At 35.4% G+C, this 18941-nt stretch overlaps 1 protein-coding gene across 1 annotated transcript in view; it reads left to right on the top strand.

The window, feature by feature from the left end:
- Positions 1-17081, top strand: part of LOC135212176 (nephrin-like) — a gene marked incomplete in the record, with an annotated part of 432889 nt that extends 415808 nt beyond the window's left edge. The window contains 4 exon segments of the mRNA XM_064245617.1: positions 125-276; positions 4491-4604; positions 12042-12207; positions 12769-17081. Of these exon segments, the coding sequence (XP_064101687.1) occupies positions 125-276; positions 4491-4604; positions 12042-12207; positions 12769-13253 (917 nt within the window).
- Between the last annotated feature and the right edge of the window lie 1860 nt (positions 17082-18941).

Raw genomic sequence — 18941 nt, 5'->3', positions numbered from 1 at the left:
CTAACAGGTTAATTTTAATAATTGAATAGCTGTTTAAAATAATCCCTTGAGTCGTAAATCTAACACGGCAACTCTACGTATTTTTCCGACTGACAATTCATCGCCTCGTCTTCTGAACTTCCAGATGGCAGTGACCAAGCAAGCAGTAAGAGCACCACCAACACAATGTACGCCCCTTCCTCTTACAACGACACTATGGCTGGCGAGACCCTTTCCTCGATATCAGAGAAAAGCAGAGAATCTTACGCTCAGGACGATTCTGTAGTAGACTACGAGGTAAGTTTAAAAGATTAAAGAAAACTTATCAATAAGTGATGAGAATCCGGTGCGTTTTCATAGTCTACTTTGTTTCATCAAATGACTCTGAGGAGGTGTTCCGTAGGGGGGGGCAGTGCCGTCGGAGCACCTCATACGATGCACTTTAGGCATCACTTGAGGCTCTATGCAGCGTCCCTTCGGCGAGTAGCTGCAACCCCTTTAGTTCCTATTACTATACCTCAGTTCATATTCTCTCTTCCATCTTACTCTTCACCCTCTCCTAACAATTGATTCATAGTGCAACTGCGAAGTCCCCCCCCCCCCCCCCCCCCCCGCCCCCCCCCCCCCCCCCCCCCCTTGGTATACACCTTTCTAGCCTTTTTACTGTCAACTTTCATTTTCAGGTATTTGTAGTCAATAATGTGAGAGCATACCAATTGGGAATATAGTGTTCGTATTAAAACGTCATTATATACATCCCCCGCAAACAATGGCGTAGTGTTCGAGATAAATATGGTTCATTTTTTGTTTCAGAGGGGAAATTGGAACCTAAGGGATTTCTTATACAGTTCAAGAATCTTTTTAAAAGAATATAAATATGAAACCCATAGGAATGGTTCATTTCTTGGAAGGTATTTACCGGCGACTTATAGCGGAATAGTTAGTATTCTGTTCATACCCGAATGGTCAGGTTAGGTAACATAAGGTAATAATAGGGTAGAGGGGGAGGAATATTGTAACTAAGAGATTGGCAAGGAAAAAACAGTAACGTGCTAGAAAGCATCATTAAAGACAATAACCCCAAAATTACAGACAGTGCTTTAGTATCTCTCCCTTTACCTTGTTCAAAACGGGTTGTGAAAATCAATGAGTGTGTTGGAAAATAGCCTACGGGAGTTATTCTCAGTTTTCCCGAGGGGTGGGGGTCAGGGTGGGGGAAGGTGGGGGTTTTGGGGATTTGGAGAGTGGTCCTGAGCCCTTTGAGGTAGTACGTACCTCCCTTTCCTTGTTTTTGTTTTTATTTGTCTTTTTTGCCCTCGTTAATTTATCTTCGCCTGAATTGTGTAGAATCTGTTCTGGCGACGCGAGGATTACGTGTAAGATTCTTCGCAAATAGGATTAACAAGCGTAATCGCTGTTAAATCTCAGGGAGTGAAAAGAGAGAATATTATAGATTATGAAGTTAGATATATACAGTATTATATATATAGATATATATATATATATATATATATATATTATATATAATATATATGTGTGTGTGTGTGTGTATATTATTTATTCTAATATTCTATATAGTTTATATAAGGTAACTATAACTATATATAATATATATACTATTATATTATTTTACGTACGTTATATATAGATTAGATACATTATCCACTTATCGTATATATAGGATATATATCCATATCGATATATTAGAGAATATAATCAATATCGATAATATATAGATATATATCCATATCGATATATATATAGATATCTATATCGATATAGAGATATATATATCTATATCGATATATAGATATATATCTATATGATATATAGATATATATATCTATATCGATATATATATATATCTATATCAGATATATCGATATATAATATTATATCGATTATATAGATTATATATCTATATCGATATATCTATAGATATATATCTATATCGTATATATTGATATATATCTATATATGATACATATATATCTAACGATATATATATCTATATCTATATATTATATATAGATATATATCATATCGATATATATATAGACATACTATATCGATATATATAGATATATCTATATCGAATATATAGTATATATCTATATCGATATATATAGAGTATATATCTATATCGATATATAGATATATATATCATATCGATATATATATATATATATCTATATCGATTCTGATATATATATATATATATATCTATATCGATATATATATAATCTATATATATATATATATATATACATATATATGTATATATATGCATATCTATGTATATATATATATGTATATATATATCTCTATATATATATATATGTACTATATATATATATATATTATATATATATATATATATATATAGATATATATATATATATATAGTATATGTATATATATATGTATATATATATATATATATATATGTATATATATCTATATATATATATGTGTATATACATATATATATATATTGTAATATTGATATATATAGATATTTATATATATATATTGTATATATATGTATATTATATATATACACATATATATATATGTATAATATATATGTATATATATGATATCATATATTATATATGTATACATTATATATGTACTCATGGACTGTTATATATATGTATTACTATAACTGTATATATATTTATCTTATATATGGTCTATATATATGTATCTCTATAGTATCTATGTATATGTAATATATATATGTATATCTGATATATCTGTATAATATATCTACTCTATATCTATATCTGTATATACTCTCTCTATCTATCTATATATCCTTTATATATCTATCCTATATAGCATATCTATCTGTATATCTATATATCTATATCTATACTTTCTCCCTATCGTCTATCGCTATATATTAAGCTATCTCGATCATCTATATGATATATATATATATATGATATATATACGATATATAGAGATATATATATCTATATCGATATATATAGATATTATACTATATCGATATATATCGATATATATATCTATACGTATAGTATAAGGATATATCTATTCGATATATATGATATCTATATATATATAAGATATATATATATCTCTATCGATATATATATATATATATATCTATATCGATATATATAGATATATATATAAATCTATAGATATATATATAAAATCTATATCGAATATATAGATAGATATATATATAAATCTATATCGATATATATAGCTATATATATAAATCTATAAATCGAAATATATGATATATATAAATCTATATCGTTTCGCCATATATATATAATATATATATCTATATAGAATTATATATATATATATAATATATATATATATATATATATATATATATACCTAACTACAACATATATACACATATTATAGATATATGTATATATACATATATATGAATTGTATAATATAATGAATTGCATATATATATAATATTGCATATATTAATATATTATATAATATATATATGTTATATATAGATATAATGATATATATATATAATGTATATATATATTATATATATACTATATATTATATATATATATATATATAATTTATATAATTATTATATATATAGAGAGAGAGAGAGAGAGAGAGAGAGAGAGAGAGAGAGAGAAATTCAGTAAAAAATCAAAAGGCGTGAATTTATATAAGAATTCAGTAAAAAAAAATCAAAATACGTGGAATTATATAACGTCGAACTATCGTGGCACTATGCAATCATTTTTGCATAGCATTTGCCAGCCTTCTTGTACCAGCATACCTTTAATCTCTCGTGAAGTGATGAATTTATCCCCGCTTTGTACAGGAATCACTTTATTTACTACTTGGAATATTCCTTAGCACAAAAACAAATAGTGTTAAAACTACCGAATCGCTTTCCCCTTTCAAAACAGTCTCCTCAGACGAGAAGCGGCTTCAGAACTTGCTGTCGATTTTATATATTAAATTCAACCTGTTTGCAGATCACGTAATTGCTTTCAAATGTCAAGTGTTGAACGGAGATTGCGTTGTGTATACTACACAAAGGCCTGGGCGAGCTGGGCTAAATACCATCTGGGATCTGACAGTATCAGGTCTGGCATCGAGTTCATTTTGATTTTCCCAGTTTGCTCATGTTAGAGTTTGCAAATACTATGTCGCCTTCCAGGCCTTTTATTTTTCAATTTTTTGTTGTTGTTATCCAATCAAAACTGCAGTGAAAACTGTTGGTTTCAACGCTATGTTTATATAAACTGTTTCGTCTTCTCTTATTATTATGAGTCAAATAAAATGGAAAATAAAGTTTCCAGCTAAGAAAGAACTGTTTTCCCAGCAATGTCTGTGAGGGGAAATCTTATCCATCAAACTGCATTTTTCTGCTTTCTCATTTATCTATGTAATGTACCATCTTATTTCTTTTGTGTTTCTTGTTTTATCTATAAATCTGTGTATATAACATCTTTGTCTTCTATGTTACTTTTCTTCTGCAGGGTGCGTCCCACTTCTATTCCAAAGGTCACTTATGCCATTGTCAAAAACATCCACCTCAGGTCATCTCTAGCCAGTTAATGTTGTATGACCAGTATGACCTCCTCGGCGGTTATGTAAGTGTGGGTGGATTTTGAAGACCTAGGCGGGAATTGTGTGGGTTGTTCTTTTATTTGATGCTTCAGATAAAATCATTAAACTGCTGCATTTTGTTGTACTTGTTGGCTCACAAAACCTACTTGTAGTTTGATGCTTCTTTAAATGGTTTTATTTTTATGTTTGCTAAGAATTCACAGTTTTTCGATTTCATTTTTGAAGAGTGACTAATTCTGCCTTTACTGCCAGTTGAATGAATTTGCACATTTAATAATGAGTAAAATCTGGAATACCTAATCACACACGTATGTACACTAGTATGTGCACGCGCACAGCGTTGTATTGGTATGCGTTGATGCTTGACAACCTTGCGCTGAAGTGGAGCTGACATGAAGCCATATTTCGCCAAGCACATCATCATGCTACGTTGATACATAAATCTCGACAGCTGATAGAAATATAATCTTTCCTTGATGCCTATGCTATCTAACATATTTTTTCATGAGGCGGATCAGTCCTTCTCCTGGCTGAACTTTCGTTCGTCTTTCACTGCATTGGATTCCATTTGGTCTTTATAAAATTTATTGCTGTTGGGTTGGTCATCATACTGGCCTTCCAGTCAAGAATTACTCTATATCTACACTGGTTTAGGACTAGTTAGAGCCGACTTAAACTAAAGAATACCGTGTTGGTCGTGTTGCAGGTATTGAAAGTAGCGAACAAAGGGCATTTTCACACGTAATACGTAAACAAGTGTGTGAGATGATAAAAACTCCGTTTTAAATTGAATATAGAAAGCTTCCATCCAGCCCGTCCTTTCAGCATCATCTTGTTACCGTTACGTGTCCCTCTCCCTGTTCGTCAGTTCTGTTTAACTGAACGTTGCTGTAGAAAAAGAAAGGAAGCAGAGAGGAAGGGAAACCTGGAGTCTCATGGAAGCTAAATAGAAAAAGAAAACGGAAAGAGTCCTAGCTGTATTTTCTCAGCTGGAGGCTCGAATAATCTTGTTGTGGGTTCAACTAGTACGATTCAAGCTCAGGTGGCTTACAAGGGGTCCCAGAGAGTGGGAGGGGGGAGGGAGCGAGGGAGGGAGGGAGGGAGGGGGGATTGGTAGCTCAGGAAAAGTTCCGAATGTGGACTTGGCATATGGATTGAATAGATGTTCCTGGCATTGACAGTGAAGGATTTTCTTCTCGAGTGGGTGGGATGTAAGAGAGCAATAAAGATAGAGGAAAAAATGGATGGACAAAGAAAGTTTCCGTGATGATAAAAGAATGGGTGTTTGAACCAACTTAATAGAGAAAGCAAGACGATCGACGAAATAGTAGGGTGGAATCTAGCTTAATGTAATGAAATTGGGGGGGGGGGGGGGGGTGGGGGGGGGGGTGGGGGGGGGGGGGGGGGGGGGGGGGGGGGGGGGGGGAGGGGGGGGGGGGGGGGGGGGGGGGGGGGGGGGGGGAAAGGCAATCCTCATAACTCGAGAGAAGATCAGAAATAATGGAGCAGTTAAATGAAAGAATGTATTGAGCAAAAAAAGATCTGAATCAGTTGTAGGAAAAGGAGAGAAAACAAATATGATACACAGAATTTGTACGACTCCAATGAAAATCCTGGATATATCAGCTATAATTATTACCTTCCCCATATAGAAAGGATATAATCATACTATCGTTTACAATCACACAGTAGCAGAATAAAGGGGAGAGCATTATATCCTCCACTGATTGTGAAAAATCATACCTTTAAAAGTATCCTAGAAAAAAATATATTGGTGATTTCGGCGCCACTTGCACAGGAAAAATGTCTTTGAAAATTTTTATTAAATGATGTCAGCACAAGGGTGATGTAACACGTTTAACAATTTTTTAAGCTATGATTGATCACAATTGTGGAAAAGCTTGATGTTAGCAATATATAAAGGTCGCGGACGCTCTGTAAATGATGTAAATATACCGATTATCTCCAATTTTAAAAATTGCGGTTTAATGGAAAAAGGAAATGAACACCGGTCGATTAATTTGTTTGAAAATAAAATGAAATCGATAACAGACTCAAATATAAACCGAACTAAAACTTCTTCCAGTTGTCTTCTGAAGATGGAAAAAGAAACCCACAAGGTTACGGAGTGTAAATTGTTTACTTGTAATTATTTACATAGTATTTTACTTAAAACTCGAGTACTTTCAGGCCATAACTGTAGTCCTTTCTCAAGAGATGTGAAAGTGATCAGTCTGGATCAAGGCCCAGTAGTCTTTCTGACCCAGTTTGATCACTTTCACATCTCTTGAAAAAGGGCTACAGTTGTTTTAAGTAAATTACTATGTAAATAATTACAAGTAAACAAGTTAGAGTCACTAACCCTGTGGGTTTCGTTTTCCAGACCCAAATATGATATGCGTTTGCATGTCAGCATGGAATTAAATAAAGGATAAAATCACTTATTAAAAAACTACTAACGCATGCATCAGGGAATTAATCATGATATTAAATATTTTTTCCACAGGAAAATATTTCAGATCGCATGAACCTAAATTTTCTTCCGGATCCTTGAGAAAGTGTTATACCGTGGAATATATGTCGACGAATTAACATTTGCGAATGTTAGTTTGAACAGATTTTTCAGAAATAGCAAAATGTTAGCCTTGACATTTGAGTCTTAGCATGATCCGTCCTGTGGAATCTGATATTTCATGTTTAAACAATACCATATGTTAGAAAAAATAAATCTTGGTATACACAAATGAGTAATTTAATGTGAGAAAAAATAGTGTCAAATTGAACTGAATAATAAACACGTTCGTGAAACACTGAAGCATGTGATAATGCTAGTGAATTAGATATTGATAGATGTATAGTGTAGAGAAACTGTGACATTGTGAAACTACCCAACAATCGAGGGCTTCTCTTTTTCGGGCGTCTGTCACGTACCGCCAACGGAAAGGAAAATTGGAAACAAATTATTACGACACAACTTTTAAGGAGTGAAATTAAGGATAGGATAGACAGCTAAATGGAGAGAGAGAGAGAGTCTCAGATGGTTACTATATATATATAGCGAGAGAGAAAGGAGTGCCAGATGGTTACGAGAGAGAGAAAGGAAGGCTTAAATTCTCAAGTATAAGGGAAATGCGATAGAGTTAAGAGAGAGAGACCGAAAAATTCAGGACTAAAGCATAGACGAGACCACTCATGAATAGGGCAATAAAAACTTCCTCACCGGAATTTACAGCGAAGTGGAATATTAATGCGTGGATTGAATATCGGCCACTCGCTTCGGGGGACTGAGTATTGGGAATATGGATTAAAGGAAATAAATTCAGTTTCCAGACTTACATAATAATCTTGCGGCTGGAAACTATTGGCTTAGCTACTCCTGGAGTCGCGTTTGAAGAGAGAGAGAGAGAGAGAGAGAGAGACGAGAGAGGAGGTCGAGTGAGAGAGAGTAGTGGTCGGAGTAGAGGCGAGGGAGGGTAGGACGGGTGGGACGGACGGGGGGTAAAGGGGAATGTCGGAACGAGCGGGAGAAGGAGGGAGTAAGAGGCTGGAAAAGAAGGTAGCCTGGAAAGGGAGGAAGAATAAGATCTATCCTGAATTTCATAACATCCTTCGTCGTTATTAAGAAAAGCTGCTTTTGGTTTTAATTCAGTTTTACGAAAATCTTATCGAGATCGGTTTTCAGTCTAAGAAAATGTCCGCTAAGATGTTTTGAATACAACTTCAGTTCAGTTACGCAATGGGAATTACATTATTTCATTCGGTTACACGAAAATAGGAAGTTATTGTATTAGAAATATTTATATAACTGTAACGTATCCTTCGATTCAGCGCTGATTTCACATTTATAATGGATCTTTCCCATTTGGAAATGATGCAGAGAAATTGGTTATTAGAACATCAAAGGAAATAATTTTTTATGGAATTTAAATGCAAGCACCAGGAATATTCACTATGGCTGACAATTCCAAACGCATAGCAAAATCCGTCAAGGTTTTTGGTCAACTTTAAGATTCTCAAAGAATACCCCAATAAAGTCGCGGTTTAGATAACTGTGGAATTATCTCTGTGGTATCTTCCAGTAATAACCAACTACATTGGAAGTCAAGATTTATTTCTTGACACCAATGTGTATTGATGCCCGTGGGGCGCCTGATGGGAAAAATGCCCCAGTCGCCTGCAGTCGGAAATTTCTTAAACTGGCCGTGTGTAATGAAATGCGCCATTTGAAATACAGGTGAAAGAGATATAAACCCAGTTAATAATAACCTTTTCTAAGCCCAGTCAGTGCACGAGCGAAATGGAAATGAGGCGCATTTAGGCCAGAAATGAGATTGCGTTCAAAAGAACCCAGTTAGGAATCAAATGGAGATACTTTTTCTTTCCTCCCGGTATTCTTGATACAGTTTTAAAAATCCAGCCCAAGGTGAGACAGTAAAATTGACTGCCTTTTTTTAGAGGAAATAAGAAAGAGAAAACAGTAACTTTCATCTCCTCCTCCTCCTCCTCCTCCCCTTCTTTCCTATGCAGTGAATAGGATAGGTAGTCGTATAAAGAGGGCTGAATTCGGCTGCTGCCTCGTTACTCGGCACAGCAAACGCAGTGAAATTCGTGACCTTTTTTATATCCTTTGCTATTGAAGGCGGTAATTGGAGTCAATAGAATTACGAAGAATTCTTTTATTGGAATAAATAGAATCACCCAATAGCTATTTTTCCCCCGCTTTTGGAAGTAACGGGCTTCAGTCAATAGAAGAGTTTGCATTTCGAAGGCCGAAATAAAATGTCAGCTACAAAAAATTATAGATCTTTGTGAAGGTTGTGCACATTTATACGAACTTTAAAAAAAAATCAATAAAAAACAAGGAGTGTGGAGAAAGAAGAGAGAATGACATCCTACATTTAAGAAAGACGTCGGGTAGCTGTTCCACCCATTATGGAAAAAGGGGGTGAAAGATTCGAAAATGATATAACTCCAGGAACCCTAACGGTTTTGCCTCAATCAAAAACGGTTCCTTAGGTCGTAATTCTTATATGATGCCGTAATTTGTTGAGTGGAAAAAAAAGTTTTAAAGTCTCTCTCTCTCTCTCTCTCTCTCTCTCTCTCTCTCTCTCTCTCTCTCTCTGAGGATGGACAGATGGGGGCGTTCCCTAAAAATTCAAGTGTGCTTCTGTTAGCGTAAGCAATTAATTATATACCTATTTGTTAGACGACTGTTGTTGGTCGCTGCTGGTGTAGAGAAAAGGCGCCAGAGTCGAAGAAAAAAAAAATAAAACCTAGACGGGTGCTTGTGGTATCAAAACAGGAGGGCCTCGACGTGGTAATCCTTAGGTTTCCAGAATTGTCTCTCGAGTACTTTTGTTTCGTCTCCTATATATCTCAGAAAAGCCCGAATCTCACTCTTTCTTTAAGCGGGCATGCGTGATAGAACTATTATTGTTACGTTAATCCCTATCTGTTGAGATGTGGACGACACGAAAACGAGAAATATACGTTAAGGTTAAGGGAAAATGAGAAAGGACAGTGTGTTGGGGAAATGTTCGAGGTTAGTCGGACGAAATGAAGTTTGTACAATTGAAACGAAAAAACGTCTTGGAAGGGTAGGTGATCCAACGTCTACATCACCTTCGTGAAGATGAGAACCAAAGAGATTAAACCTCGTCCCTTCGTTTTCAGTCTCTCTCTCTCTCTCTCTCTCTCTTCTCTCTCTCTCTCTCTCTCTCCTCTCTCAACACGGAGCAATGCATAATAAACGGAGTAAAGTAATATAACCGATTATATTTGACCACTTACGGAGTCCCAGAAGTTTATTTATTTATTTAATTTTTTCTTTTTTTGCGTTAAATTGTTTTAGACCTTTATATTTCCCCCCAGATTTTAATTCAAATTACGACTAAAGGCATAGTTTTGTAATGACTTATTTTCTAATGATTTTTTTTTTTTCGTGAATTAAAGTTATTTTCGCTAGATATAATCACTCGCCACAGGTAACTTCAGACAGCAATGATGCCCATCATGTACTTTTGACGAATAACAGAACTAGGTCATTCTGTTAGTTAAGCAGGAGATCAGTTCAAGTATTTTAATTTAATAAAGATAATGTCACCGACGATCTGTAATCCCCCTCCCTGGATAAAGCCAGCCTCATTACTTAATCGGATTTTGTAGTCGAATCACATTAGTATACCCGTATTGGGAGATTTCCGAAAAAAATATTGTATAAAATATATATGTATATATATATATATATTTTTTTTAGTTTAAAACCTAATTTTATGTCATTAATCACTTGTCAAGAGAAAAGGGGAGGTTTAGAAGAGGTTTAAAAATAACCCCACAACTTAATTTTTTTTTGAACCAAATTAAGTTACAGTATCACGAGATATATATATATATATATATATATATATATATATATTATATATAATATATATATATATATATATTTATATTACACACACATACGTACACTATATATGCTAATCAAATTATGACTGGAACTCGTGCGTATGTATGAAAACTTGTAATAGGTGCAGGAAATTTACCACCTTGAATCGATTAAAGAATGTTAGCTCGGGGTAGTTATATCTGACTGCAATAGTAAGCGCAATTGGTCTAAAAGTAATTCCATTGTATTATTAGTACACTTCATAAATCTTGAAAACTTTATGAGTTAAGGGACAGGCGACTGTGATAAATCGACGTAATCGGCCTCTCTTTTCACGGTATAATTTATTGCAGTGTACGTTTAGGGCAATTTTACCCTTTGGGATCTCGGTCGGGTATTACAGAAGAAATGTAGTGTTGAAATCACGCTGTCACTTCGTAAACGTACACTTGTTCACTGATGGTTGGAATTAAAAGATATCATATTAAACGCCTATCAATTTTTTTCCTTGACATTTTCTCTGGTAACTGAATATACGGGCTTGAAATTACTCGAAAGAATTAAATGATAATTTAAATTATTAAATTAAGTTCTTGATCTTAAACCCAGACTCCCGAAGTTTAGTTAAAAAAAAAAAAAAAAAAAAAATTACCGCAATAATAATAGTAAAATAATAAAAAAAACATCGTAATAATAAAACAGTTTTCATTGAAACTTTCAACCAAAGGTTCGCTTTACATACACAACTCCCACTGACAACCGAAATGAGATACTTTTAAAGTTATTTTATATTCTAATCGCCATCTTCTTGACTGGTAACGTGGGAATATATTACTCCACGTTAAAATCCTCGCGACACTTTCTTTTTAATTTAAAAATTTTTCGTAACTACGAAACACTCCAAGTTGATTTTTCCCCAGTGCCTTTCCGACAAGGAAAACAAACTCGCTAAGGAATATGACAGGTCATGGCTGAGCATTTTACCATTTGCGCTTGTAACATCAAACATCCTCTGATCATTAATTCCTTAATAACCCTATTTTTTTTTTCCTCTCTCTCTCTCTCCGTCTTGCAGGAACAGACTCACAAGCACGCGGCTTCCACCTACCTCATCGACCAGATTGAACCACCCCCCGAGTATGCTAGTCAAACGCCCTCGGCGCCCTCCAGCGCTGCCTACGACCCGCACGAGGACGACTACGCCGAAGTGCTAAGGAGGAACGCCTACAACCACCAGTTAGGTCAGTTTCGACTCGCTTTCTCTCGCTGCAGCTGATGGCTAAGCTTTCATTTCTGAATTGTCTGAACTTACGTTATAGGACATTGGCATGGTTGGAAATTATGTTTAGAAAGGAAAATTAGAAACTAGAACTGTCATGTATTATCGATGTAACTTTTGCTCTTTTGGACTTGGGATTTTGCTGCCTGTTTATCTTTGACCTTTTTTTTTTTCCTCCTCCTCGTTCTAGAAAAGCACTTACATCATTTGCAAAAAAATTAATACTGACTTCTATATTCATTAAACCTCATGTTCCAATGGCACCTTTCCTTTTAGAAAGGACTGAAATCTCGGCACACGAATTTAGCCAAGACTGACCTGCCAAGGGTACATACTACACCTGCAATACCTAGTTGAAGTGAGACATTCGTAGAACAACACTCATTTCCCTCATTTCTCAGCTTAGCTTAATAACTCATATATATAATTGAAGACAGTATTGAAATCCTAGAAAATTTTCTTTTTCCTCCTAAAAATAAGATTTTTGCTGCAGCACCTTCTACATTGTCAAATGTCGTTGCAGGCAAAGTGACGCCGAGGCCGCCGTCCCGCGCCACCCACTACACCACTTCCCCAGACGCGCGTGGCTACCTCAGCTACTCCTACACACCGTCTCCTACGACAGTCCCCAACGGCGCCGCTCAGTATCACGCCGGGGGTCCCTCAGTCACTCTCGGTCTTCACGATCACCCCCAAGGCTACTCGGCGGATATGGGTGCCAACATGAGCGCCGAGGGGATTGACCACGCCCACGCCCTTCAGACTTTAGGGCTGGACTCGGACCCTCCTCCATCTTTAGGACTGGAGCAGCACTCGCTGCTGTCGGAGCATCCGAGTCTCACCCTCGACCCTCACTCCATCACGATAGATCACCCGGTCATCGCTGTCACCGACTTCTCCAAGAGAAACGGAGATTTGCGAGTGCAGCCGACCAACCTCTCCACCTTCAACCCCAATCCCTCGCCTTCCACGTTCAGCGAATCGGACCTCGAGGGCCACTTGGTATGACTGTAAGCCACGGGCTCTATCGCTCTCTTGAACTCGCCCGCGAAGCAGCAGCAGCATCAGCAGCAGCAGCCATCAGGCATTTGGTCCTAACGAGGAGAAATTGGAAAATAATCAACTCATTTTTAGAATTATTATTATTAGTGAAAATAATAAGTGAATCTTCCGAGAGTTTTGAGGCTACTCTCTCACCTTATGATTTCATCTTCCATCAAAGGAGGCTACTCGTTTTTAGAGTTAACTAAGACCGTTTTCGACTGAGACTTACTGTTTATAAGAACTTCCTGTATACTTTTTATTTTGCCGTACTGTGTAAAGTAAGAGTGACCTCCATTATGGAAGTACTTGACTACGAAATAAAGCATTTTCTAATATGCTTGTGTAACCAAAGAAATGCATTTTCTTAAAAAAAAAATGACGCACGTGTACTTTGGTGCGACGAAGCAGCTTTAAGCATAAATATATATTATAAACTTGTAATCTGTGTGACACCGTGTGCTGTTTATGGGACCCAGCGTGTTTGTGTGATCCATTGCATGACGATGGTCGAGACTGCAGGCCAGACGACACTGCAGATCTCTCTCTCTCTCTTTCCGAGAATTTCTAAAAGAAAGTTGAACGTTCACTCAGCTGTGATGTACGAATGCTTTTTGTACTGTTTGTGGGTTCTAGTTGTCATCCAACTTTTAGTAGGGATGTTGATATTAGTTGTGAATGGATTTTTTATTTCTTTCTGAGAGAGGAGGGTGTCATTAAGAATCTCACTAGTGTATTATTTATAATTATTTATTTCAATATTTGCAGTGTTTGTTGATCGGTCACCCCCGGTTTGCTTTGTTAAAAGTTTTTTTATTTTATTTTTGCTTTTTTTATTTTGTATCATAAGGTTTTTTGTGCTTGTGAAGAAAGAGCTCATAAAATCACAGTTTTCCTTATACGCAGGTGTTTCGCTTTCAAAGTAGTGGAATACTTTTCGCGCCGGCGACATTTCTCTCTTTGCTAATTTTAACGTTAATGGTACCTTTTCATGAAGGATCGATGGGGCTGGGGTACGAAACTCTTGGGGATTCCTAGTTTGCACCTCGAAACAGCCAAACGAAAAAACAAAATGATGAAGTAAAAAAAAAGATTGGGAGGGGAGACTTTTGAAAACTTTTAACGAAAGAGCCACATGGTGCCACCCGAGATGCTCAATCCTAATTGACACCGTCAAGGCGGTTGTATCAAGAAGGAATCAAGGGGTTTTTCGTAGCGACAGAAGGGGGCCTAATTACCCCCCCCCCCCCCCCCCCCTCTCCTCCCGAATAGATGCTCCCAAGGTAAATCCATCGGGTTAATCCAACCTCCTTTTTTCCCATAACGCGACCTCACCAAACTCTCATTGTAAATGGTTTTAAATCCTTGTATGAGGTTGATACGAATTGCGATTTTGTCTATGCATCTGGACGACAAATACAATGAGGGTTGCTACGTACTGTGCGCGTTTATATTAAAGATATGCGGTATGTACTACATTATAATATACATATGTATGGGTAAAAGCGTTGTTTTACCTAAAATATGTTGAGATTAGCAATCTGGTGGAAGGTATTACACAAGGCAATCAAGATTGTTGTCAGGCCATCGATACACACTCATCAGGTACTTACTTGCATTGGAAGTGTAAGTCGGTAGCCGCTGGTCACTATACGGAAGTGAAATCTAGTTGCAGAGAAAGTTCAGATTATGTGACAGCTGGTTTTTTACCGATTCAATCAAAACTCTGAAGTGATTTTATAAGTTCTAGAATAAACTGGCTAAGCAGGTTAGTGCATGCAATTTGAAATTCATTTTTAGATATACGGTTAATTCTCCCGACATGATCGCCAGACTAGCATAATTTAAATAAAAAATTAGATAACTGATACTTTCATGCAGAAAAATGTGTTTATCGCGATTTAATGCCACCGAGAGAGAATGTATGATAATTAAGTACAAAATGGGTGAATGCCGGGGCGTATAAGGACGTCATTAAGTTAGGGAAATTACCACGTGAACGGTTAAAAGGCCACAGAAATTTTCACGAGAACGGGAAAGTTCACGGAAAGTACAGCAGGAAAAGCAGATGGCCAAGAAAATTCGTGCAGATTCTAGAAAGAATTACCATAGGATTCACACAGAGGAAAACTGGACTATAGTTGTTTTTTTTTTTTTTTTTTTTTTTTTATTAATGCAGACTTTTCCCCAAAAGGAGACAGTAGGCAGTGCTTGGCTTTCCCTACTGCATGATGTAATTATCCAACTCAATTTTTGTGCAAGAAGAAATCACAACATTAATGGTCTAGGCTCTTCCAAGATAACCAGGGAAAAATATAGATTACTTTTTACAAATGATTAATTAGTTCTCCCGATTGAGATTAAATTTTTTATTCAATTATTTATTTTAATTTTTTTTTATCTTTTGTCGTCCCAGTATATGATATTTTCGACTTATACAAAGAGATTTCGGAACTTGGGTCTCGCTAATGTAAGTTCTTATCAATCGAATAGGCCTATTTCCAAACTGGAGCTAGCATAACTGATTGAGTGTTTTATCTTATCCTCTGGGAGGGTGTTATCAAAGAGTAAAACGCTAATTTATATAATATGAAGCTATTGAGTGTATAAACCGTGTGTATATATTATATATATATATAAATTACTGTAGACTACGTCATGAACTTGAGAAAACACTTCTAACGAAAGAATATGAATGAATATAATTAGCAAGCTTTATTTTTATATAGATTCCCCTGTTCTAGTAATCAACTGATCTATCTTTTTGGGAGTAGTCCAACTTTCATTTGGTTTTGATATTGTGCATCGTCTTGTTTTCAGAATCTGTTTCTCAAACGCCAGAATTTTTGACTTGGCATCTTTTGGCATGAAAAATTCCCCTTGTGTTTCGTTGCATTTTTACACAAAATCTTCTCCCCCCCCTATTCTAGTCAAGACAGATATTTTTCATTTCCTCACGAGAGGGCACTAACTATCATTTCGCCTTTTTCGTTTCGAACCTAATTTTCCCCTACAATTCTGTTGCTTTCAGACAAGATGTAAACCTATTAATTGCCTCTATCAAGTTTCAAGTTACGTGATGCCAGATGATGATGATGGGAGTTCTAACTTTTCCTAGCTGTTTTCTATCGACTTTTCCAGCATAATATAATGCCCAGTATCTTATACGGGCTTCTTTTAATTTTTTTTTTTTTTTTTATTTGTTATTTCGGCGCGAGACTTCCTTCCCGGATACCTATTGAAACGTATGCATATTATATATATATATATATATATATATATATATATATATATATATATATATATATATATATATATATAATTGACTGTAATGCATACGCATCTATTTGTGTGAAACGTGCATATATACATAATAAACATACACAGGTGTGTGTACTTTACATATGCGTATAGTAACCGATCATTTAAAAAAAAACTAACGCTATAAACTGGGTCTGTAAGACTTATTCGTAAAGAGGTTTTTTGATAAGTGACATAAAATGGTTTTGATACTGCGTTTTTTATATAAGTAGCTTTGACCAACCTTGTAGAAATATGCCCGTGTAAAGACAGAAAAAGTTTTTACGTGTTTCTATCTCTCTCTCTCTCTCTCTCTATCTTTCTCTAAATAAAGGAAAGGTTGCTGTGCCAAGCAGCCTCTTGCGATATTAAACTTTAAAAAAAAAAGGAAAAACTATATTGAGTCTGCATTTTGGAGTACTTAATTCCATTGTTCGTGCGTATGTTGCCATGTTCATTAGTGTACTATACTTAATAAATATCTGTGCATTATATATATATTATATATATATATATATGTATATTATACTATATATATATATAGTATATACTATATATACTATATATATATATATAGGGAGTCGTTCAGGTTCTGTCTGGTGCAAATGAGACTGGATTGTCTCCAGTTATCTCCTGTGAAGATTATATTTTGTCGATAACCTTCGTGTTCTCGAATGGTTAATTAATGTCCTTCAGAAATTTATTATTATTATTATTATTTATTATTATTATTACATTATTATTATTATTTTTATTATTATTATTATTATTATTATTATTGATTATTATCCCCAAATGGACTGATGTTTAGTTAGTTAATTCAGGAAATTACTGTTAAGGAAAAATCTTCCTCGGGCACTTTCAATTTACGTAAATTGTTATTAATTAAATGTGAAGCCATTTAGAAATTTGGGAAAACGTTTAAATTCTCATAGTTATCAACTGGACTGTGGTTCCTCACCGTAAAACGTTCAAGGGAAAAATCCTAAATATTTCCTGGTGTTTTAACAGGAAAAATATATATATATATGTATTATAAATTTCAAAAAGGAAAAAAGGATTTGGGTCTGATTATCATGTAAATGATTTTGTACAAGTACGCAGATAAATTTTAGGTCAATTTTTATGCTTGTGACAAATTACCCGTGTTATAAAAAAAGGACATTTTAGGAAATTCTTCATGTAATCTGGTTTCATTCATATACATACATAGTATATCATGTATAGATAGTTTCTGTACTGCTCCTAGCCTCCATTCACTCCAGCTGCGTCTCTCTCTCTCTCTCTCTCTCTCTCTCTCTCTCTCTCTCTCTCTCTCTCTCTCTCTCTTTGTGTGAATCAAAATAAAGTCTTTCCACTCTCGACACTGATGCTTCACTGCATCTTCCTATACATTTATGACTTAGCTTACATAACATTGCCCTTCCGGATCTACCTCTCACTGTACCCTTCTTGTCTTGAAGAGGGTTGAAATACACAAAACACTGCCCTCATCCTGAATCCCTCACCCCCATTCCCAACCCCACCCAACCCCCCCTCCCCCAACAGACAAAAAAAACCCCCACCTTCCAAGGCAATGAGAATCCTCCTTCCTTCAATATACCGAAGAAAAAAATGAGACACAAACCCATGTACATCGGTTCTCGATACTAGTCAAAATGGGAAAACTTGCATTTCAAAGTCCAAGCCGAGATAAAAAAACACAAATATAGACATAATATATATGAATATATTAATTATATACTTAAGGGAAGCGGACTACACAAAATAAAAAAAATGCTTGCTCGTAAACATCATTTATTCACCCATCCATCCCCTTCCCCATCCTCACCCCCAACCCCAGATCTCTCTGCTTTCACTATCATCCCCCAGACCCATCCCTCCCACCTTCTATGCCCCTCACTATCACCAGTAGCGTGTAAGAGAATTTTTTTGTAAATATTTGTACATTCTGTACCATATTGTAACAAGTGTTTTGTATAAACAAATAAATGTGAAATGTATATGTACCTCTTCTTTTATTAAGCAAATCCTTCAGGAGTAGGATAAGGTCTCGTAATCACCCAATTCAGTAAAGAAAGCTGCCGCCAGCCCACAAACTTGAAAAAGAAAAATCCTAAAATTCGGAGCTAAGTTAAAGAGAAATGACCTTAATTAGCATTGTTCTGACGGAGGAACTGATCAGAGGAAACAAAAAGGTCAAAATCTCCTGGAGAAGGTCAAACGACAAGGGGAAGAGAATGTCACAGCCTGATGACAAAAATCAAGGACAAAAGTAACTTTATGGATAGAAATCAAGGATAAAAGTTAACTTGATGATAGAAATCAAGGGTAAAATTTAAACTTTATAATAGA

The sequence above is a fragment of the Macrobrachium nipponense genome, chromosome 19 (genome assembly GCF_015104395.2).
Source record: "Macrobrachium nipponense isolate FS-2020 chromosome 19, ASM1510439v2, whole genome shotgun sequence".
NCBI classification, from domain to species: Eukaryota; Metazoa; Arthropoda; class Malacostraca; order Decapoda; family Palaemonidae; genus Macrobrachium; species Macrobrachium nipponense.
The sequence above is the reverse complement of the archived record's forward strand: the minus strand, read 5'-3'. Positions and strand labels throughout refer to the sequence as shown.